Here is a 17,666-nt window from a genome sequence, read left to right as displayed (position 1 = left end):
TTGACTCCAGCTTGTCAACATAACGCAAATGGAAACTTTACTAATAGTAAACAACTGATCACTAGCTGTGTATATTCACAGGCTTTAAATGCTTTGTCTTTAAGTCCCAGTAGTTCAGGATTTCGACTCCAAGTGACGCTGTTGGTCAGCAAAAAGATTTCAGTGTTACCAGCCAGCCTGTTCCCCTCCCTCACTACCATACTTTAGCTCAACTGCGGAGATACTGTCCTTCATGGGAGGACAGGGCGTGTAGAGGCTTCTTACATTTCTCTTTGGATTATACGAGGAGCACGCTGTTATCTAAAAGCAGTAAAGCTGGACTACAGTTTTCTTCAAGTGAGGACGCATTATTCATCAAGATCTATTGCTTTTGATATGGCGACCCGAGGCTCCAGAAGTGTAAGATGGCGACTGTCTTTTCTGTTACGATGTCAAGTGGGATTTCTCATTTTGCTCAGTTATATGGGTGATGGAGTGGCTGGACAGATTCGCTATTCTATACCAGAGGAGATGAAGAAAGGCTCTCTGATAGGTAACGTAGCACAGGACCTCGGTCTGGATGTGAAGAGGCTCCGTTCTGGCCGTGCGCGTATTGTTACCGGAGAAAACATCCAGTACACCGAGCTGAAGACAGACAAAGGGACGCTGGTAGTGAATGAGAGAATAGACCGAGAGGAGCTTTGCGGAGACGTCACACCGTGCAGTTTCAGCTTCGAAATCATTTTAGAAAACCCAATCGAGCTTCATCGTGTCACTGTCGAAATTTTAGATATAAATGATAATGCTCCTTTCTTTGCAAACAAAGACATCCAGTTTGAATTGAGCGAATCTGCTACAATTGGAGCTAAATTTCCTGTTGAAAGCGCAGTTGATCCTGACGTTGGACTAAACGCTTTGCAAAATTACATTCTCTCTCCGAATAATTATTTCATCCTGAAACAACATTCAAATCCAGACGGCAGTAAATACGCTGAGTTGGTGCTCCAGAAGCCATTAGACAGAGAGGAACACCCCAGTCTCCCTCTAAAGGTAATAGCTGTCGACGGTGGAGACCCACAGAGATCTGGCACGGTGAATATAAATATATCTGTTTTGGACGCAAACGATAATGCCCCTGTATTCAACCAGTCAGTTTACAGGTCCACCGTCGTGGAAAATGCACCAAAAGGGACTTATATTACAACAGTGAACGCTAGTGATGCAGACATTGGCATTAACGGGGAAATAATATTCAGTTTTTCGAAAATAAAAGGCAGTACGGTCGATATTTTTAGTATCGATGAAAACACAGGTGTCATCTCAGTGGCTGGATTAATAGACTTTGAAAAAGAAAGAAAGTATGAGTTTAGGTTAGAGGCAAGGGATCGAGGAGGTTTGACTGGGACCAGTAAGGTTATAATTGATGTTAGTGACGTCAATGACAACGTTCCATTGATTAATATCATGTCATTTTCTAATACTATATCAGAAGATGCCCCTCCAGGCACAACAATAGCTGTTATCAATGTCAAAGACGCTGATTCAGAGAAAAATGGACAGATACAATGTGCTATAGACCAAACGCTGCCCTTTAAAATCCAGTCGTCATTAACCAACTACTATAATTTGGTGGCCGATCAGCATTTTGATAGAGAGACTATATCTGAATATGATATTACAATAATAGCCACCGACTCAGGATCTCCTCCTCTTTCTAGCTCTGTCACACTGCAACTTAGAATCTCTGACGTAAACGATAACGTTCCATTGTTCGATAAAAACTCCTATTCTGCTTACGTCACAGAGAATAATTCCCCTGGAATGTCCATCACCGCTGTTAGCGCGCGAGACTCTGACTGGAATCAGAACGCGAGAATCTCATATTTCCTCGAGGACACACGAATCAGCGGTAATCCAGTGTCCAACTATGTGTCCATTAACTCTGAAACTGGGGCTTTACATGCGCTGCGTTCGTTTGATTATGAACAAATGAAAGAACTTCAGCTAGTAGTCAAAGCGCAGGATGGAGGTTCCCCTCCACTCAGTAGCAACGTGACCGTGAAATTAATAGTCCAGGACCAGAACGACAACCCCCCTCAGGTCCTGTACCCAGTCCAGACTGGTGGCTCTCTGGTGGCTGAAATGGTGCCTCGTTCAGCAGATGTGGGCTATCTGGTCACTAAAGTGGTGGCTGTTGATGTGGACTCTGGACAGAATGCCTGGCTCTCCTATAAACTGCAGAAAGCCACAGACAGGGCGCTGTTTGAAGTGGGCTTACAGAATGGAGAAATAAGAACTATCCGCCAAGTCACTGATAAAGATGCTGTGAAACAAAGACTGACTGTTATAGTGGAGGACAACGGACAGCCCTCTCGTTCAGCTACAGTCATTGTTAACGTGGCGGTGGCGGACAGCTTCCCTGAAGTGCTGTCTGAGTTCACTGACTTTACACACGACAAGGAGTACAATGACAACCTGACTTTTTACTTAGTGTTGGCTCTGGCTGTAGTCTCCTTCCTCTTCATCACGTGTTTAGTGGTTATTATATCAGTGAAGATCTACAGGTGGAGACAGTCTCGCGTCCTGTATCACTCCAGTCTCCCTGTGATTCCATATTATCCACCACGTTACTCAGACACTTTGGGGACAGGAACTCTCCAACACGTGTACAACTACGAGGTGTGCAGGACGACTGACTCCAGAAAGACTGACATGAAATATATGCAACCGATGAGTCAAAGTTTAGTGAGTGTGGATGGAGCTGACACTGATGCCCCACAGGTGGACAAGCAACTGTCAGGCAACTGCTCTCAAATGTCAACTTTGGTGAGTGATATTTTCAATATTCCATTCTCCATTTCCTCGTTGTTGTGGTACTTTCCCTTCTCTTAAGTATTTGCAGCACAGTGGACGCGCACGGCTCTCAGTAGGGCCTTAGAGTCACTGTCCATGGTGCTGAAATCATTTATGGATTCATTTTGAAGTGACTTTCTTTACGACTTGTAGTACAAAGCCAAACTATTACTATTCTTTTTAAAATGCCTTATAAAATATCGACACAATAAATGAATTAGAATCTCACTCACCATAGTGTGAGTTTTGTTTAGGCAGAGGTCTCCACATATTTAGATTATCCAACAGTTATAGTTTATCAGCTTAATCGATTAGTGGGGAATCCGCCAGTTTTTCAGTTATATTCATGCCAGTTCTATCTGTCATTGATTTAAATTTATATTCTCGGTGTCTAACCGGAAATTGTGTTTCAATAACAAAACAACTATACACGTTTTACAGGGGAAATAAAAGTAAAAATTGAAAACAAAAGACACAGAAAAGACCATTTGTCCTACCTGTGGTTTCTTTAACACATATTTTATTTTTTTCAGTATTTAGAATATAACACTGTTTGTGTGATTACCATTTACTGTATGTTTGCTGATTTTGTAGTTTATTTTGTAGATAATTATTAATGTTTCGCCATACAGCATGAGTTGAGATATTAACGGAATATAGTTTAAATACATTTTGAAATCAAAGACATTTCAGTATCATCTTTAAGTTAAGATGCTTTTTGTTTAAGAGTACAACATTTGAAGTGTTCCTAATAATGTGGACACCACCTACGTTACCGTGGATGGGCTCTGAGCGCCGCTGTTGATACGTCACTGACTAACAGTCCCAGCAGTGCAGCGGTCCACCCCTTTAATTCCGTTCAGTGTTTTACTGCTTGGAGAGAAGACGGTCTGGCTCGTGATGGTTTAAAGTGGAGCATTTCTCGTGGATTTCTCTGCTGAAAACACCGTTACCTTTTCAGTTTGTGGATTTAAGTACATCAGTGTTGCATTGAAAGGGATTACTGCGTCTATACCTCTGGATTCATGATGGCTTGTATGTGGATAACCGCTCGCAGAGGCCGATGGCGACCACTGTTTGTCATTCTTTGTCTTTTCCAGCTAAGCTCAGTGGCTGGACAGGCTCGCTACTCCGTACCAGAGGAGCAAGCAGAGGGCTCTTTTGTTGGAAACATCGCTAGAGATTTAGGCTTGGATGTGGCGAGGCTCGTGTCAGGTAAAGCTCGTATTATTACAAAAGGAAGCCGACAGTACGTTGATTTAAACCGAGACAAAGGCACCCTTGTGATTAAAGAGCAAATCGACCGAGAAGAGCTGTGTGGAAGGACGACGCCCTGTAGCTTCAGTTTCGAGGTGATTTTAGAAAATCCAATCCAGCTTTATCGGGTCACAGTGGAGGTAATAGACATAAACGATAACAGTCCGTCGTTCCCGAAGGATGAAATCAATATGAAAATAGCTGAAAGTGTTGCATCGGGGACTCGCTTCTCACTAGAAAGTGCAGACGACCCCGATGTTGGTATTAATGATATTCAAAAATACCTCCTTAAACCTTCAGATAATTTCAAATTAGAAGTACAGAGCCAGCCTGATGGAGGGGAATTTGTCGAAATGATTTTACAAAACCCGTTAGACCGAGAGAAAGAGGAGACTCACACTCTCGTGCTGATTGCGTCAGATGGAGGAGAGCCACACAGATCAGGGACGGTGCGTATTCATATCACTGTGCTAGATGCTAACGATAATGCGCCAGTGTGCAGCCAGCCTGTTTATAAAGCAGATGTCAAGGAGAATTCTCCTGAAGGAACAGTGGTAACCACAGTGAGTGCAAATGACGCAGATAAAGGAGTTAATGGCGAGGTAACATTTTCCATAGCTCATGTCGCCAGAGAAGCAAAGCAGCTTTTTAAAATAGATGTTAAAACTGGAGAGATTAAAGTTGCAGGTAAACTGGATTTTGAAAAATCTAAAACTTATCAACTAAACGTAAAGGCTAGTGACCATGGAGGATATTCAGATACGTGTAAAGTTGTTATTCAAATAATTGATGAGAATGACAACGTCCCTACAATTCAGCTGATGTCATTTTCTAACTCTATATCTGAGGATTCCCCTCCAGGTACAACTATAGCTGTTATTAACGTTGATGACGAAGACTCTGATGGTAACGGTGTTGTCAAGTGCTCCATTAACTCTGACATACCTTTCAAAATCGAGTCTTCATTAACAGGATATTATACTATAGTAACCGACAACTTGTTAGACAGAGAAAGTATTCCTGAGTATAACATCACCATAACCGTCTCTGACCAAGGCTCCCCGCCTCTGACTAGCAGTAAAAACATCAATGTTAAAGTGTCTGACGTGAATGACAGCCCACCCAAATTTGACCAGGCAGAATACAGTAAGACTGTACCAGAGAACAACTCTCCTGGGTTTTCTGTGTTCACTCTCAGTGCTAGTGATGCAGACTGGGGCCAAAACGCTCGGGTCTCTTACTTCCTGGAGGAGAAAGAAATTAATGGAGCAGCTGTGTCTTCGTTAGTGTCAGTAAATTCAGAAAATGGTGTCATTCATGCAGTGAGGTCCTTTGATTATGAGCAAATCAAGTGGTTGGAATTTAACGTGACTGCTCGTGATGCTGGATCCCCTCCTCTGAGCTCAGTGGCTACAGTTAGATTAATAGTCCAGGACCAGAATGACAACCCCCCTCAGGTCCTGTACCCAGTCCAGACTGGTGGCTCTTTGGTGGCTGAATTGGTGCCTCGTTCAGCAGATGTGGGCTATCTGGTCACTAAAGTGGTGGCTGTTGATGTGGACTCTGGACAGAATGCCTGGCTCTCCTATAAACTGCAGAAAGCCACAGACAGGGCGCTGTTTGAAGTGGGCTTACAGAATGGAGAAATAAGAACTATCCGCCAAGTCACTGATAAAGATGCTGTGAAACAAAGACTGACTGTTATAGTGGAGGACAACGGGCAGCCCTCTCGTTCAGCTACAGTCATTGTTAACGTGGCGGTGGCGGACAGCTTCCCTGAAGTGCTGTCTGAGTTCACTGACTTTACACACGACAAGGAGTACAACGACAACCTGACTTTTTACTTAGTGTTGGCTCTGGCTGTAGTCTCCTTCCTCTTCATCACGTGTTTAGTGGTTATTATCTCAGTGAAGATCTACAGGTGGAGACAGTCTCGCGTCTTGTATCACTCCAGTCTACCTGTGATTCCATATTATCCACCACGTTACTCAGACACTTTGGGGACAGGGACTCTCCAACACGTGTACAACTACGAGGTGTGCAGGACGACTGACTCCAGAAAGAGTGACTGTAAGTTCGGAGGAGCCGGTAGTCAGAACGTGCTGATAATGGACCCCAGTTCTACAGGGACGATGCAACGGATACAGAGTGAGAAGAGCATCCTGGATGAACCAGACTCTCCTCTAGAGGTTGGTTAAATGATCCATCATTCTTCACAAATATGTAGTGTATTCATTTTAATGTATTTTTAGATTACAGACATTACTTGGCTTTGTGGTGTGTCTCACTGCCTGCTCCGGGGGCATTTTCAGCACCACTAGTGATGGACAGCTCCTCTTAGAGTTGAGCCAGTTAACTGAAGTGAAAAAGAGTCAGTAAGGAAAATGCACACCATAAAAGACCTACTCTGATGCTGATACTTGCAATTGAAATATCAATTCCCATGTCTGTGCTTTCTTGGGGGACTTACTAACGACTGGGTGCATTGCATTGGATTGTATTCTTAGATTACAGATATTACTTGGCCTCATTGTGTGTCTCACTGCAGCTCCTCTCAGAGTTGAGCAAGTTAACTTACATTAAGAGTCATAAAAGACCTACTCTTGATACTGATACTTGTTAACAACCTGTAATCTTGTTGTTTGTACTGCATTTTCTTGGGTCTGCTGTAATTAGAAAATAGGTATGGACTTGTTGCTTACAGCTAGGTGTTTTTTTTTCGTTTGTGTGTGGAGAGACACATCAAATGAAGTAGCACATCAAAAGAGTGTTTCCATTTAACAACATGGCTTGTGGCTGTTTTGCATTCTGCTCTCTTAACCTTATAAGCTACATCTTGTACATCTTATTTACATTTTAATCCAACTTATAAATGCACACATTTAATTAAACATAGCATACAACATTAGCTGGCTCCTAAACACTTACAGCTGCTATTCAAAGAGATTTTTCTCCACTCTTTCTTTAATGGTAGCACTTGCTATCTTCATATTGGACTCTAAGGGCCGCTGTTGGTCTTTAAAACACATGTGAAGCGTTTGAAATGCAGCTACACCTCCAGTGCTTCTCTTAGTGTAGCCTTCCGCGGAGAGCAGGACAGTCGGTCTTCATTTTCACCAGTGATTTGTATAGGTCTGCTAATGTATTCGTTGTCACACTGTGGATTATAAACATCATCAGGAGGACGATACGGGATAACAGGCCAGCTTTTTGCAGCATATTTTTATGTGGATTTGAGTGGATTGCTTCGGGAATATGCCTTTTATCAGCAGTGAAACCACGATTACATGGCAAGTACGGGCCTTCATCTTTGTTTTTCTCGTTGACGCAACAGTCTCTCAGATCCGCTACTCTGTTCCTGAGGAGATGAGAAAGGGCTCCTTCGTGGGAAATGTGGCTGAAGATTTAGGCATCGACGCTAAAAGACTGATATCAGGCGGTGCCCGAATCGTTAGCGGCGACAGCAGCGATTATGTCAGGCTGGATGCAGACAAAGGGATTCTTGTCGTGGGAGAAAGGATAGATAGAGAGCAGCTCTGCGGACAGACAGCGCCCTGCAGCTTGAATTTTGAAATGATTATGATGAATCCAATGCAACTGCATAGCGTTGTAGTGGAAGTGTTGGATGTGAACGATAATGCACCCGTGTTTCATGAGAAAGAAGTGCATGTAGAAATAGTAGAATCTGCTCTCCCAGGAACAGAAATATTACAAGAGAGTGCCACCGACCCCGATGTTGGCATCAACGCTTTACACGGCTATACGTTACACCCAACGACACATTTTAATATCAAAGTCATGTCCAGCCCAAACGGTCATAAATATGCGCAGCTGTATCTTTCTAATGCTTTAGACCGCGAGAAAGAGGAGAAGATGCTTCTCACGCTGACTGCTGTGGACGGTGGTGAACCACAAAGATCAGGGACACTAAAAATACATGTAACTGTCCGAGACACCAATGACAACGCTCCGGTTTTTACGCAATCAATTTTCAAGGCGTCTGTTAAAGAAAATGTCCCAAAAGGAACATTAGTGGTGAGCTTGAGCGCTAACGATGCAGATGAAGGGATGAATGGCCGCGTCACATACCACTTTAATCGCATGTCCAGTAATGTTGCTGAGCTATTTCATCTGGATGAAAACAGCGGCGATTTAACTGTAAACGGTATGATTGATTATGAAGAGAATAAAATATATGAGATTGGCGTGCAGGCAAAAGATCAAGGTGGACAAAGCACATCAACAAATGTAATAATTGAGGTGACGGATGTAAACGACAATGCACCTTTAATAACATTAACCTCGTTTTCTAATGCCATCGCTGAGGATTCTCCTAGTGGGACTACTGTGGCTATCATAAACGTTAAAGATCTAGATTCAGGCAAAAATGGCAAAGTAGACTGCTCAGTTAACGGCAACATCCCGTTTGCAATCCACTCATCTTTAAAGAGTTATTACACTGTCGTAACAAACGGTGTCCTCGACAGGGAGCGTAATCCTGATTACAATATCACTTTCACGGCTATGGATGAAGGCAGCCCACCACTGTCGACTAACAAGACTATCACACTTAGAGTATCCGACGTCAATGATAACGCTCCCATATTTGAACAGAGTTATTATGAAGCTAATATCATGGAGAATAACTCCCCAGGATTATCTGTGTTTTCAGTTAAAGCACGTGACTCTGACTCAGGGCAGAACGCACGAGTGTCTTACCTGCTTATTGACACTCAGTTAAATGGTAACCCCATATCCACTTACATATCTGTTAACGCAGAAAGTGGAGTTATACAGGCAGTCCGATCGTTTGACTATGAGCAAATTAAAAGTCTAAATATTTTTGTAAAAGGACAGGATGGGGGTTCCCCGCCTTTAAGCAGCAATACCACAGTTAAAATAAATATTCAAGACCAGAACGACAACCCCCCTCAGGTCCTGTATCCAGTCCAGACTGGTGGCTCTCTGGTGGCTGAAATGGTGCCTCGTTCAGCAGATGTGGGCTATCTGGTCACTAAAGTGGTGGCTGTTGATGTGGACTCTGGACAGAATGCCTGGCTCTCCTATAAACTGCAGAAAGCCACAGACAGGGCGCTGTTTGAAGTGGGCTTACAGAATGGAGAAATAAGAACTATCCGCCAAGTCACTGATAAAGATGTTGTGAAACAAAGACTGACTGTTATAGTGGAGGACAACGGGCAGCCCTCTCGTTCAGCTACAGTCATTGTTAACGTGGCGGTGGCGGACAGCTTCCCTGAAGTGCTGTCTGAGTTCACTGACTTTACACACGACAAGGAGTACAATGACAACCTGACTTTTTACTTAGTGCTGGCTCTGGCTGTAGTCTCCTTCCTCTTCATCACGTGTTTAGTGGTTATTATATCAGTGAAGATCTACAGATGGAGACAGTCTCGCGTCCTGTATCACTCCAGTCTCCCTGTGATTCCATATTATCCACCACGTTACTCAGACACTTTGGGGACAGGGACTCTCCAACACGTGTACAACTACGAGGTGTGCAGGACGACTGACTCCAGAAAGAGTGACTGTAAGTTCGGAGGAGCCGGTAGTCAGAACGTGCTGATAATGGACCCCAGTTCTACAGGGACGATGCAGCGGATACAGAGTGAGAAGAGCATCCTGGATGAACCAGACTCCCCTCTAGAGGTCGGTTAATTGATCAAACATTCTTCACAAATTTGCAGTGTATTCATTTTAATGTATTTTTAGATTACAGCCATTACTTTGCTATGGTGGTGTGTCTCACTGCCTGCTCAGGGGGCATTTTCAGCACCACAAGTGATGGACAGCTTCTCTAAGAGTTGAGCCAGTTAACTGAAGCGAGAAAGAGTCACTAAGCAAAATGCACACCATAAAAGACCTACTTTGATGCTGTTACTTGTTACCAATCTAATTGCAATAGCAGTTCCCATGTTTGTGCTTTCTCGGGGGACTTACTAAAGATCGGGTGCCCTTTGGTCTCACATGTGTCTGAAAGTCCATCAGGCATTTTCAGAACCACAACTCGTGGACAGCTCCACTAACTGGAGGTTAAATGTCCTTTGTAAATTTCTGCTTAATTCACTATGTAGCAGGAGCCTATGTGTTGAATTGAAGTGTGACTACTTAAAGGGGAACACCACCCAAAGAAATCCAATATGTTATTTCCATGACCTAGTAAAGTTCAATCAATATTTGTGATCATGAGCTACTCCCTCTCAAAGCCAGAAACCAGAGAAGTAAGTCTCAAACTTGTGATGTCATAGGGTATAAAGTCTGGAGCTGCTTCAGAGACAATGAATGGGAGACTGATTTTATAGCCCGACAGAATGTTTGTTTTCTCTTTTATACCAAAATAATCTTTATTCTTTTGTAGTGTTGTCAGTTGTGAAACAGAAAATGTTCCCATATACTCAGAACATTCCTCTGGGTGCTCTTAGTGTCATCTCTAACATCTCTCCCCATTCATTGTCTATGGAGCAGCTCAACAGTTTAAGTTTTAGCTCTATAGTTTTGGAATTTGGGAGAGTTGTTCATGTTTACTTATACTTTTTTGTCTGTCTTAGACCATAGGAATAACATGTATGAATTTTGAAAATGGACGTAGTTCCCCTTTAATGTCATCATTTCCCAGAATGATACATTTTCACATATTCAACGCTTTATACCATTAAGTCCTTTTTTTATTAATGACAGATATGTGATCATTTTGGTCAGAAAAGACAGCACAAAACAAACGCAATTTTTGTTTTCTGTTTTATATGACTTTATGATGATGTCTGTTTGATATAACATTGTAGTTCTTCCGCACTAAACTTCTTGGCAAATTAATTTCTTTCTTTTTCAAATGTTCTGCCTGTGTTCATGATATTCATGCTTTGGACAGTAAGGGACGCTGTTGGTCAGTGAAACAAGTGTTCAGAGTTGGTTCAGTGGAGGCAGAGCCCTCATTTTCCCATTTAGCCAGGAGAGAAGACAGTCTGTGCTTCATACGCAGGACTACGGACATAATTTCATTCGGAGCGAGGACTTTAAAATCAAAGGATTACTTGATGCAACTGCCTTTCATTTCGTTGGATTGTATACGGCCTGCTTTTGGTGACACCTTTTCTTATTTGTGCAATGTCGTTTGGAAAATCTCTTCGCGGAAAAGGGCGTTTGTTTAGCAGCTCAGTATGGCCGTTTTTGCTGTTCTTCTGGTGTCTCTGTCACATCGTGTCGGGCCAAATCAGGTATACAATTCCGGAGGAGCTGAAAAGGGGGTCACTTATCGGTAACGTTGCTCAAGACCTCGGTTTGGATGTGCAAAGGCTCCGTTCTGGTCGGGCCCGTATCGTGACCAGACAAAGCATCCAGTACACCGAGCTGAAGACAGACAAAGGCGTTTTAGTGGTGAACGAGAGAATAGACCGAGAGCAGCTTTGTGGAGACGTAACACCGTGCAGCTTCAGCTTTGAGGTGATTTTAGAAAACCCCATGGAGCTACATCGAGTGACAGTGGAAATAACCGACATAAATGATAATGCTCCGACGTTTAGAAAGAACGAAATTAAATTTGAAATAAGCGAATCTGCCACACTAGGATCACGCTTTATGTTACCCAGTGCCGAAGACGCAGATGTAGGCAGTAACGGTCTACAGAAATACATACTAACTACCAATGAAATATTTGGTTTAAAGCAGCACTCAAGTCCAGATGGTCGAAAATATGCTGAGATGATCTTACAAAAACCTTTAGATAGAGAAAGCGAGCCACGAATATCACTGAAGCTCATCGCTGTTGACGGTGGGACTCCCGCTAGATCTGGTACTGTAAATATAGATATTACAGTGCTTGATGCTAATGATAATCCTCCCATTTTTAACCAGTCTCTGTACAGGGCTACTGTCTCGGAGAATGCATTAAAAGGCACTTATATCACGACAGTGAATGCAAGTGATGCAGACAGTGGATCAAACGGTCTTATCACATATAGATTTTCAAACATGAAAGAGCAGCTTGCTGACATATTTCATTTAGACGACGTTACGGGAACCATAACACTTGTAGGACAAGTAGATTATGAAAAAGATAAGAAATATGAAATAATGATTGAAGCTATGGACCAAGGAGGTCTGACCGATTCAAGTAAGGTGCAAATAGAGATTATAGACGTCAACGACAATGCGCCTGTCATAAATGTGATGTCATTTTCCAGCCCCGTGCCGGAGGACTCTGCCTCGGGCACCACAGTGGCAATAATTAATGTGATTGACGCAGACTCAGAGCAAAATGGCCAAATAGTTTGCACAACAGACAGTAGCCTCCCATTTAAAATAAAATCAACTTTAACTAATTACTATGCGTTACTAACAGACTCAGCTTTTGACAGAGAAGTTGTGCCGGAATATAACATAACTGTCAGGGCCTCCGATTCGGGATCACCGTCCTTGTCAAGCACAACAATATTACGTCTGAGAATCTCCGATGTTAATGACAATGCTCCAGTATTTGATAAAATTAGTTACGTTGCTCACGTTACTGAAAACAACTCCCCTGGGGTCTCCATATTTTCTGTCAAAGCACTGGACGTTGACTGGAATCAAAACTCTAGAATATCGTACTTTCTCGAAGAAACTCAAATCAATGGTAGTCCAACATCTTCTTACGTCTCCATAAACACTGAAACTGGAGCTATTCATGCAGTGAGGTCGTTTGATTATGAACAGATTAAACAACTTCAGCTGGTAGTAAAGGCGCAGGATGGAGGTTCCCCTCCACTCAGTAGTAACGTGACTGTGAAAGTACTGATCCAGGACCAGAACGACAACACCCCTCAGGTTCTGTACCCAGTCCAGACTGGTGGCTCTCTGGTGGCTGAAATGGTGCCTCGTTCAGCTGATGTGGGCTATCTGGTCACTAAAGTGGTGGCTGTTGATGTGGACTCTGGACAGAATGCCTGGCTCTCCTATAAACTGCAGAAAGCAACAGACAGGGCGCTGTTTGAAGTGGGCTTACAGAATGGAGAAATAAGAACTATCCGCCAAGCCACTGATAAAGATGCTGTGAAACAAAGACTGACTGTTATAGTGGAGGACAACGGGCAGCCCTCTCGTTCAGCTACAGTCATTGTTAACGTGGCGGTGGCGGACAGCTTCCCTGAAGTGCTGTCTGAGTTCACTGACTTTACACACGACAAGGAGTACAATGACAACCTGACTTTTTACTTAGTGTTGGCTCTGGCTGTAGTCTCCTTCCTCTTTATCACGTGTTTAGTGGTTATTATATCAGTGAAGATCTACAGGTGGAGACAGTCTCGCGTCCTGTATCACTCCAGTCTCCCTGTAATTCCATATTATCCACCGCGTTACTCAGACACTTTGGGGACAGGGACTCTCCAACACGTGTACAACTACGAGGTGTGCAGGACGACTGACTCCAGAAAGAGTGACTGTAAGTTCGGAGGAGCCGGTAGTCAGAACGTGCTGATAATGGACCCCAGTTCTACAGGGACGATGCAGCGGATACAGAGTGAGAAGAGCATCCTGGATGAACCAGACTCTCCTCTAGAGGTTGGTTAATTGATCAAACATTCTTCACAAATTTGCAGTGTATTCATTTTAATGTATTTTTAGATTACAGACATTACTTGGCTATGGTGGTGTGTCTCACTGCCTGCTAAGGGGGCATTTTCAGCACCACTAGTGATGGACAGCTCCTCTAAGAGTTGAGCCAGTTAACTGAAGCGAGAAAGAGTCACTAAGTAAAATGCACACCATAAAAGACCTACTCTGATGCTGATACTTGTTACCAATGCAACTACAATAGCACTTCCCATGCTTGTGCTTTCACGGGGGACTTACTAAAGATTGGGTGCACTTTGGTATCACGTGTGCCTGATAGCCCATGAGGCATTTTCAGAACCACAACTCGTGGACAGCTACACTAACTAGAGGTTAAATGTCCTTTGTGAATTGCTGCTGAATTCACTATGGAGCAGGAGCCTATGTGTTGAATTGAAGTGTGACTACTTAAAGGGGAACACCACCCAAAGAAATCCAATATGTTATTTCCATGACCTAGTAAAGTTCAATTAATATTTGTGATCATGAGCTACTCTCTCTCATAGCCAGAAACCAGAGAAGTAAGTCTCAAACTTGTGATGTCATAGGGTATAAAGTCTGGAGCTGCTTCAGAGACAATGAATGGGAGACTGCTTTTATAGACCCACAGAATGTTTGTTTTCTTTTTTATACCCAAATAATTTTAATTATTTTGTAGTGTTCTCAGTTGTGAAACAGAAAATGTTCACATATACTCAGAACATTTCTCTGGGTGCTCTCAGTGTCGTCTCTAACATCTCTCCCTATTCATTGTCTATGGAGCAGCTACACAGTTTGAGTTTTAGCTCTCTAGTTTTTGAATTTGGGAGAGAGTTGTTCATGTTTACTTATATGTTTTGGTCTGTCTTAGACCATAGGAATAACATGTATGAATTTTGAAAATGGGCGTAGTTCCCCTTTAATGTCATCATTTACCAGAATGATACATTTTTACATATTCAACGCAAGTCCTTTTTATTAATGACAGATATGTGATCATTTTGGTCAGAAAAGACAGCACAAACCAAACGTAATTTTTGTTTTATGTTTTATATGACTTTATGATGATGCCTTATTGATCTAACATTGTAGTTATTCCACACTAAACTTCTTGGCAAATTTTTTTCTTTCTTTTTTTCTTTTCTGCCTGTGTTCATGATATTCATAATTTGGACAGTAAGGGACGCTGTTGGTCAGTGAAACAAGTGTTCAGAGTTGGTTCAGTGGAGGCAGAGCCTTCATTTTCCCGTTTAGCCAGGAGAGAAGACAGTCTGTGCTTCATACGCAGGACTACGGACATAATTTCATTCGGAGCGAGGACTTTAAAATCAAAGGATTACTTCATGCAACTGCCTTTGTTTTCTGTGGATTGTATACGGCCAGCTTTTGGTGACACTTTTTCTTATTTGTGTAATGGCGTTTGGAAAATCTCCTCGCGGAAAAGGGCGTTTGTTTAGCAGCTCAGTATGGCCGTTTCTGCTGTTCTTCTGGTGTCTCTGTCACATCGTGTCGGGCCAAATCAGGTATACAATTCCGGAGGAGCTGAAAAAGGGGTCACTTATCGGTAACGTTGCTCAAGACCTCGGTTTGGATGTGCAAAGGCTCCGTTCTGGTCGGGCCCGTATCGTGACCAGACAAAGCATCCAGTACACCGAGCTGAAGACAGACAAAGGCGTTTTAGTGGTGAACGAGAGAATAGACCGAGAGCAGCTTTGTGGAGACGTAACACCGTGCAGCTTCAGCTTTGAGGTGATTTTAGAAAACCCCATGGAGCTACATCGAGTGACAGTGGAAATAACCGACATAAATGACAATACTCCGACATTTACAAACAACGAAATTAAATTTGAAATAAGCGAATCTGCCACACTAGGATCACGCTTTATGTTACCCAGTGCTGAAGACGCAGATGTAGGTAGTAATGGTCTACAGAAATACATACTAACTACCAACGAAATATTTGGTTTAAAGCAGCACTCAAGTCCAGATGGTCGAAAATATGCCGAAATGATCTTACAAAAACCTTTAGATAGAGAAAGTGAGCCACGAATATCACTGAAGCTCATCGCTGTTGACGGTGGAACTCCCGCTAGATCTGGTACAGTAAATATAGATATTACAGTGCTTGATGTCAATGATAATCCTCCCATTTTTAACCAGTCTCTGTACAGGGCTACTGTCTCGGAGAATGCATTAAAAGGCACCTATATCACTACAGTGAATGCAAGTGACGCAGACAGTGGATCAAATGGTCTTGTCACATATCGATTTTCAAACATGAAAAAGCAGCTTGCTGACATATTTCATTTAGACGACATTACGGGAACCATAACACTTGTAGGACAAGTAGATTATGAAAAAGATAAGAAACATGAAATAATGATTGAAGCTATAGACCAAGGAGGTCTAACCGATTCAAGTAAGGTGCAAATAGAGATTGTAGACGTCAACGACAATGCGCCTGTCATAAATGTGATGTCATTCTCCAGCCCGGTGCCGGAGGACTCTGCCTCGGGCACCACAGTGGCAATAATTAATGTGATTGACGCAGACTCGGAGCAAAATGGCAAAATATTTTGCACAACAGACAGTAGCCTCCCATTTAAAATAAAATCAACTTTAACTAATTACTATGCGTTAGTAACAGACTCAGCTTTTGACAGAGAAGTTGTGCCGGAATATAACATAACTGTCAGGGCCTCCGATTCGGGATCACCGTCCTTGTCAAGCACAACAATATTACGTCTGAGAATCTCCGATGTTAATGACAATGCTCCAGTATTTGATAAAATTAGTTACGTTGCTCACGTTACCGAAAATAATTCCCCTGGGGTGTCCATATTTTCTGTCAAAGCACTGGATGTTGACTGGAATCAAAACGCTAGAATATCGTACTTTCTCGAAGAAACTCAAATCAATGGTAGTCCAACATCTTCTTACGTCTCCATAAACACTGAAACTGGAGCTATTCATGCAGTGAGGTCGTTTGATTATGAACAGATTAAACAACTTCAGCTGGTAGTAAAGGCGCAGGATGGAGGTTCCCCTCCACTCAGTAGTAACGTGACTGTGAAAGTACTGATCCAGGACCAGAACGACAACCCTCCTCAGGTTCTGTACCCAGTCCAGACTGGTGGCTCTCTGGTGGCTGAAATGGTGCCTCGTTCAGCAGATGTGGGCTATCTGGTCACTAAAGTGGTGGCTGTTGATGTGGACTCTGGACAGAATGCCTGGCTCTCCTATAAACTGCAGAAAGCCACAGACAGGGCGCTGTTTGAAGTGGGCTTACAGAATGGAGAAATAAGAACTATCCGCCAAGTCACTGATAAAGATGCTGTGAAACAAAGACTGACTGTTATAGTGGAGGACAACGGGCAGCCCTCTCGTTCAGCTACAGTCATTGTTAACGTGGCGGTGGCGGACAGCTTCCCTGAAGTGCTGTCTGAGTTCACTGACTTTACACACGACAAGGAGTACAATGACAACCTGACATTTTACTTAGTGTTGGCCCTGGCTGTGGTCTCCTTCCTCTTCATCACGTGTTTAGTGGTTATTATATCAGTGAAGATCTACAGGTGGAGACAGTCTCGCGTCCTGTATCACTCCAGTCTCCCTGTGATTCCATATTATCCACCACGTTACTCAGACACTTTGGGGACAGGGACTCTCCAACATGTGTACAACTACGAGGTGTGCAGGACGACTGACTCCAGAAAGAGTGACTGTAAGTTCGGAGGAGCCGGTAGTCAGAACGTGCTGATAATGGACCCCAGTTCTACAGGGACGATGCAGCGGATACAGAGTGAGAAGAGCATCCTGGATGAACCAGACTCTCCTCTAGAGGTCAGTTAAATAATGTAGCTTCGTGTCTGTGCCTTCATTTCTCTGTCAGTGTTTGGTTGCATTGATAGTGAACTGTTGCAGCTATTTCCGCATTTTCAGAACCATGGACAGCATCCCATTACCTACATTCTCAATCAGTGTTGGCAGTGTAT

General features: G+C 43.0%; 4 protein-coding genes across 17 annotated transcripts in view; all 4 read left to right on the top strand.

Annotated features, from left to right (window-relative positions):
• LOC141775468 (protocadherin gamma-C5-like) overlaps nt 1–17,666 on the top strand; it is a 227,851-nt gene that overhangs the window by 75,380 nt on the left and 134,805 nt on the right. The window contains exon 1 of one of the 14 annotated variants that reach the window (XM_074648865.1): nt 7,171–9,756. The exons of 12 other annotated variants lie outside the window; for them this stretch is intronic. In XM_074648865.1, the coding sequence (XP_074504966.1) occupies nt 7,345–9,756 (2,412 nt within the window). In that variant the 5' untranslated portion in view covers nt 7,171–7,344. Of the gene's footprint in view, nt 1–7,170; nt 9,757–17,666 lie in introns of those variants that run through there. One more of the 14 variants, XM_074648880.1, reaches the window with a different exon arrangement.
• On the top strand, nt 375–6,586 carry LOC141775467 (uncharacterized). Its single transcript, XM_074648856.1, has 2 exons — nt 375–2,805; nt 3,933–6,586. The coding sequence occupies exons 1-2, from the start codon at nt 376–378 to the stop codon at nt 6,285–6,287; spliced, it is 4,785 nt and encodes a 1,594-aa protein (XP_074504957.1). The 5' UTR covers nt 375; the 3' UTR covers nt 6,288–6,586.
• On the top strand, nt 9,776–13,842 carry LOC141775481 (protocadherin beta-16-like). The gene is made up of 2 exons (XM_074648911.1): nt 9,776–11,578; nt 12,866–13,842. The coding sequence occupies exons 1-2, from the start codon at nt 11,212–11,214 to the stop codon at nt 13,648–13,650; spliced, it is 1,152 nt and encodes a 383-aa protein (XP_074505012.1). The 5' UTR covers nt 9,776–11,211; the 3' UTR covers nt 13,651–13,842.
• LOC141775480 (protocadherin beta-16-like) lies at nt 14,387–17,538 on the top strand. Its single transcript, XM_074648909.1, has 2 exons — nt 14,387–15,451; nt 16,739–17,538. The coding sequence occupies exons 1-2, from the start codon at nt 15,085–15,087 to the stop codon at nt 17,521–17,523; spliced, it is 1,152 nt and encodes a 383-aa protein (XP_074505010.1). The 5' UTR covers nt 14,387–15,084; the 3' UTR covers nt 17,524–17,538.

Source organism: Sebastes fasciatus, chromosome 10, assembly GCF_043250625.1.
Source record: "Sebastes fasciatus isolate fSebFas1 chromosome 10, fSebFas1.pri, whole genome shotgun sequence".
NCBI lineage: Eukaryota > Metazoa > Chordata > Actinopteri > Perciformes > Sebastidae > Sebastes > Sebastes fasciatus.
This window is presented reverse-complemented; position numbering and strand designations above follow the sequence as displayed.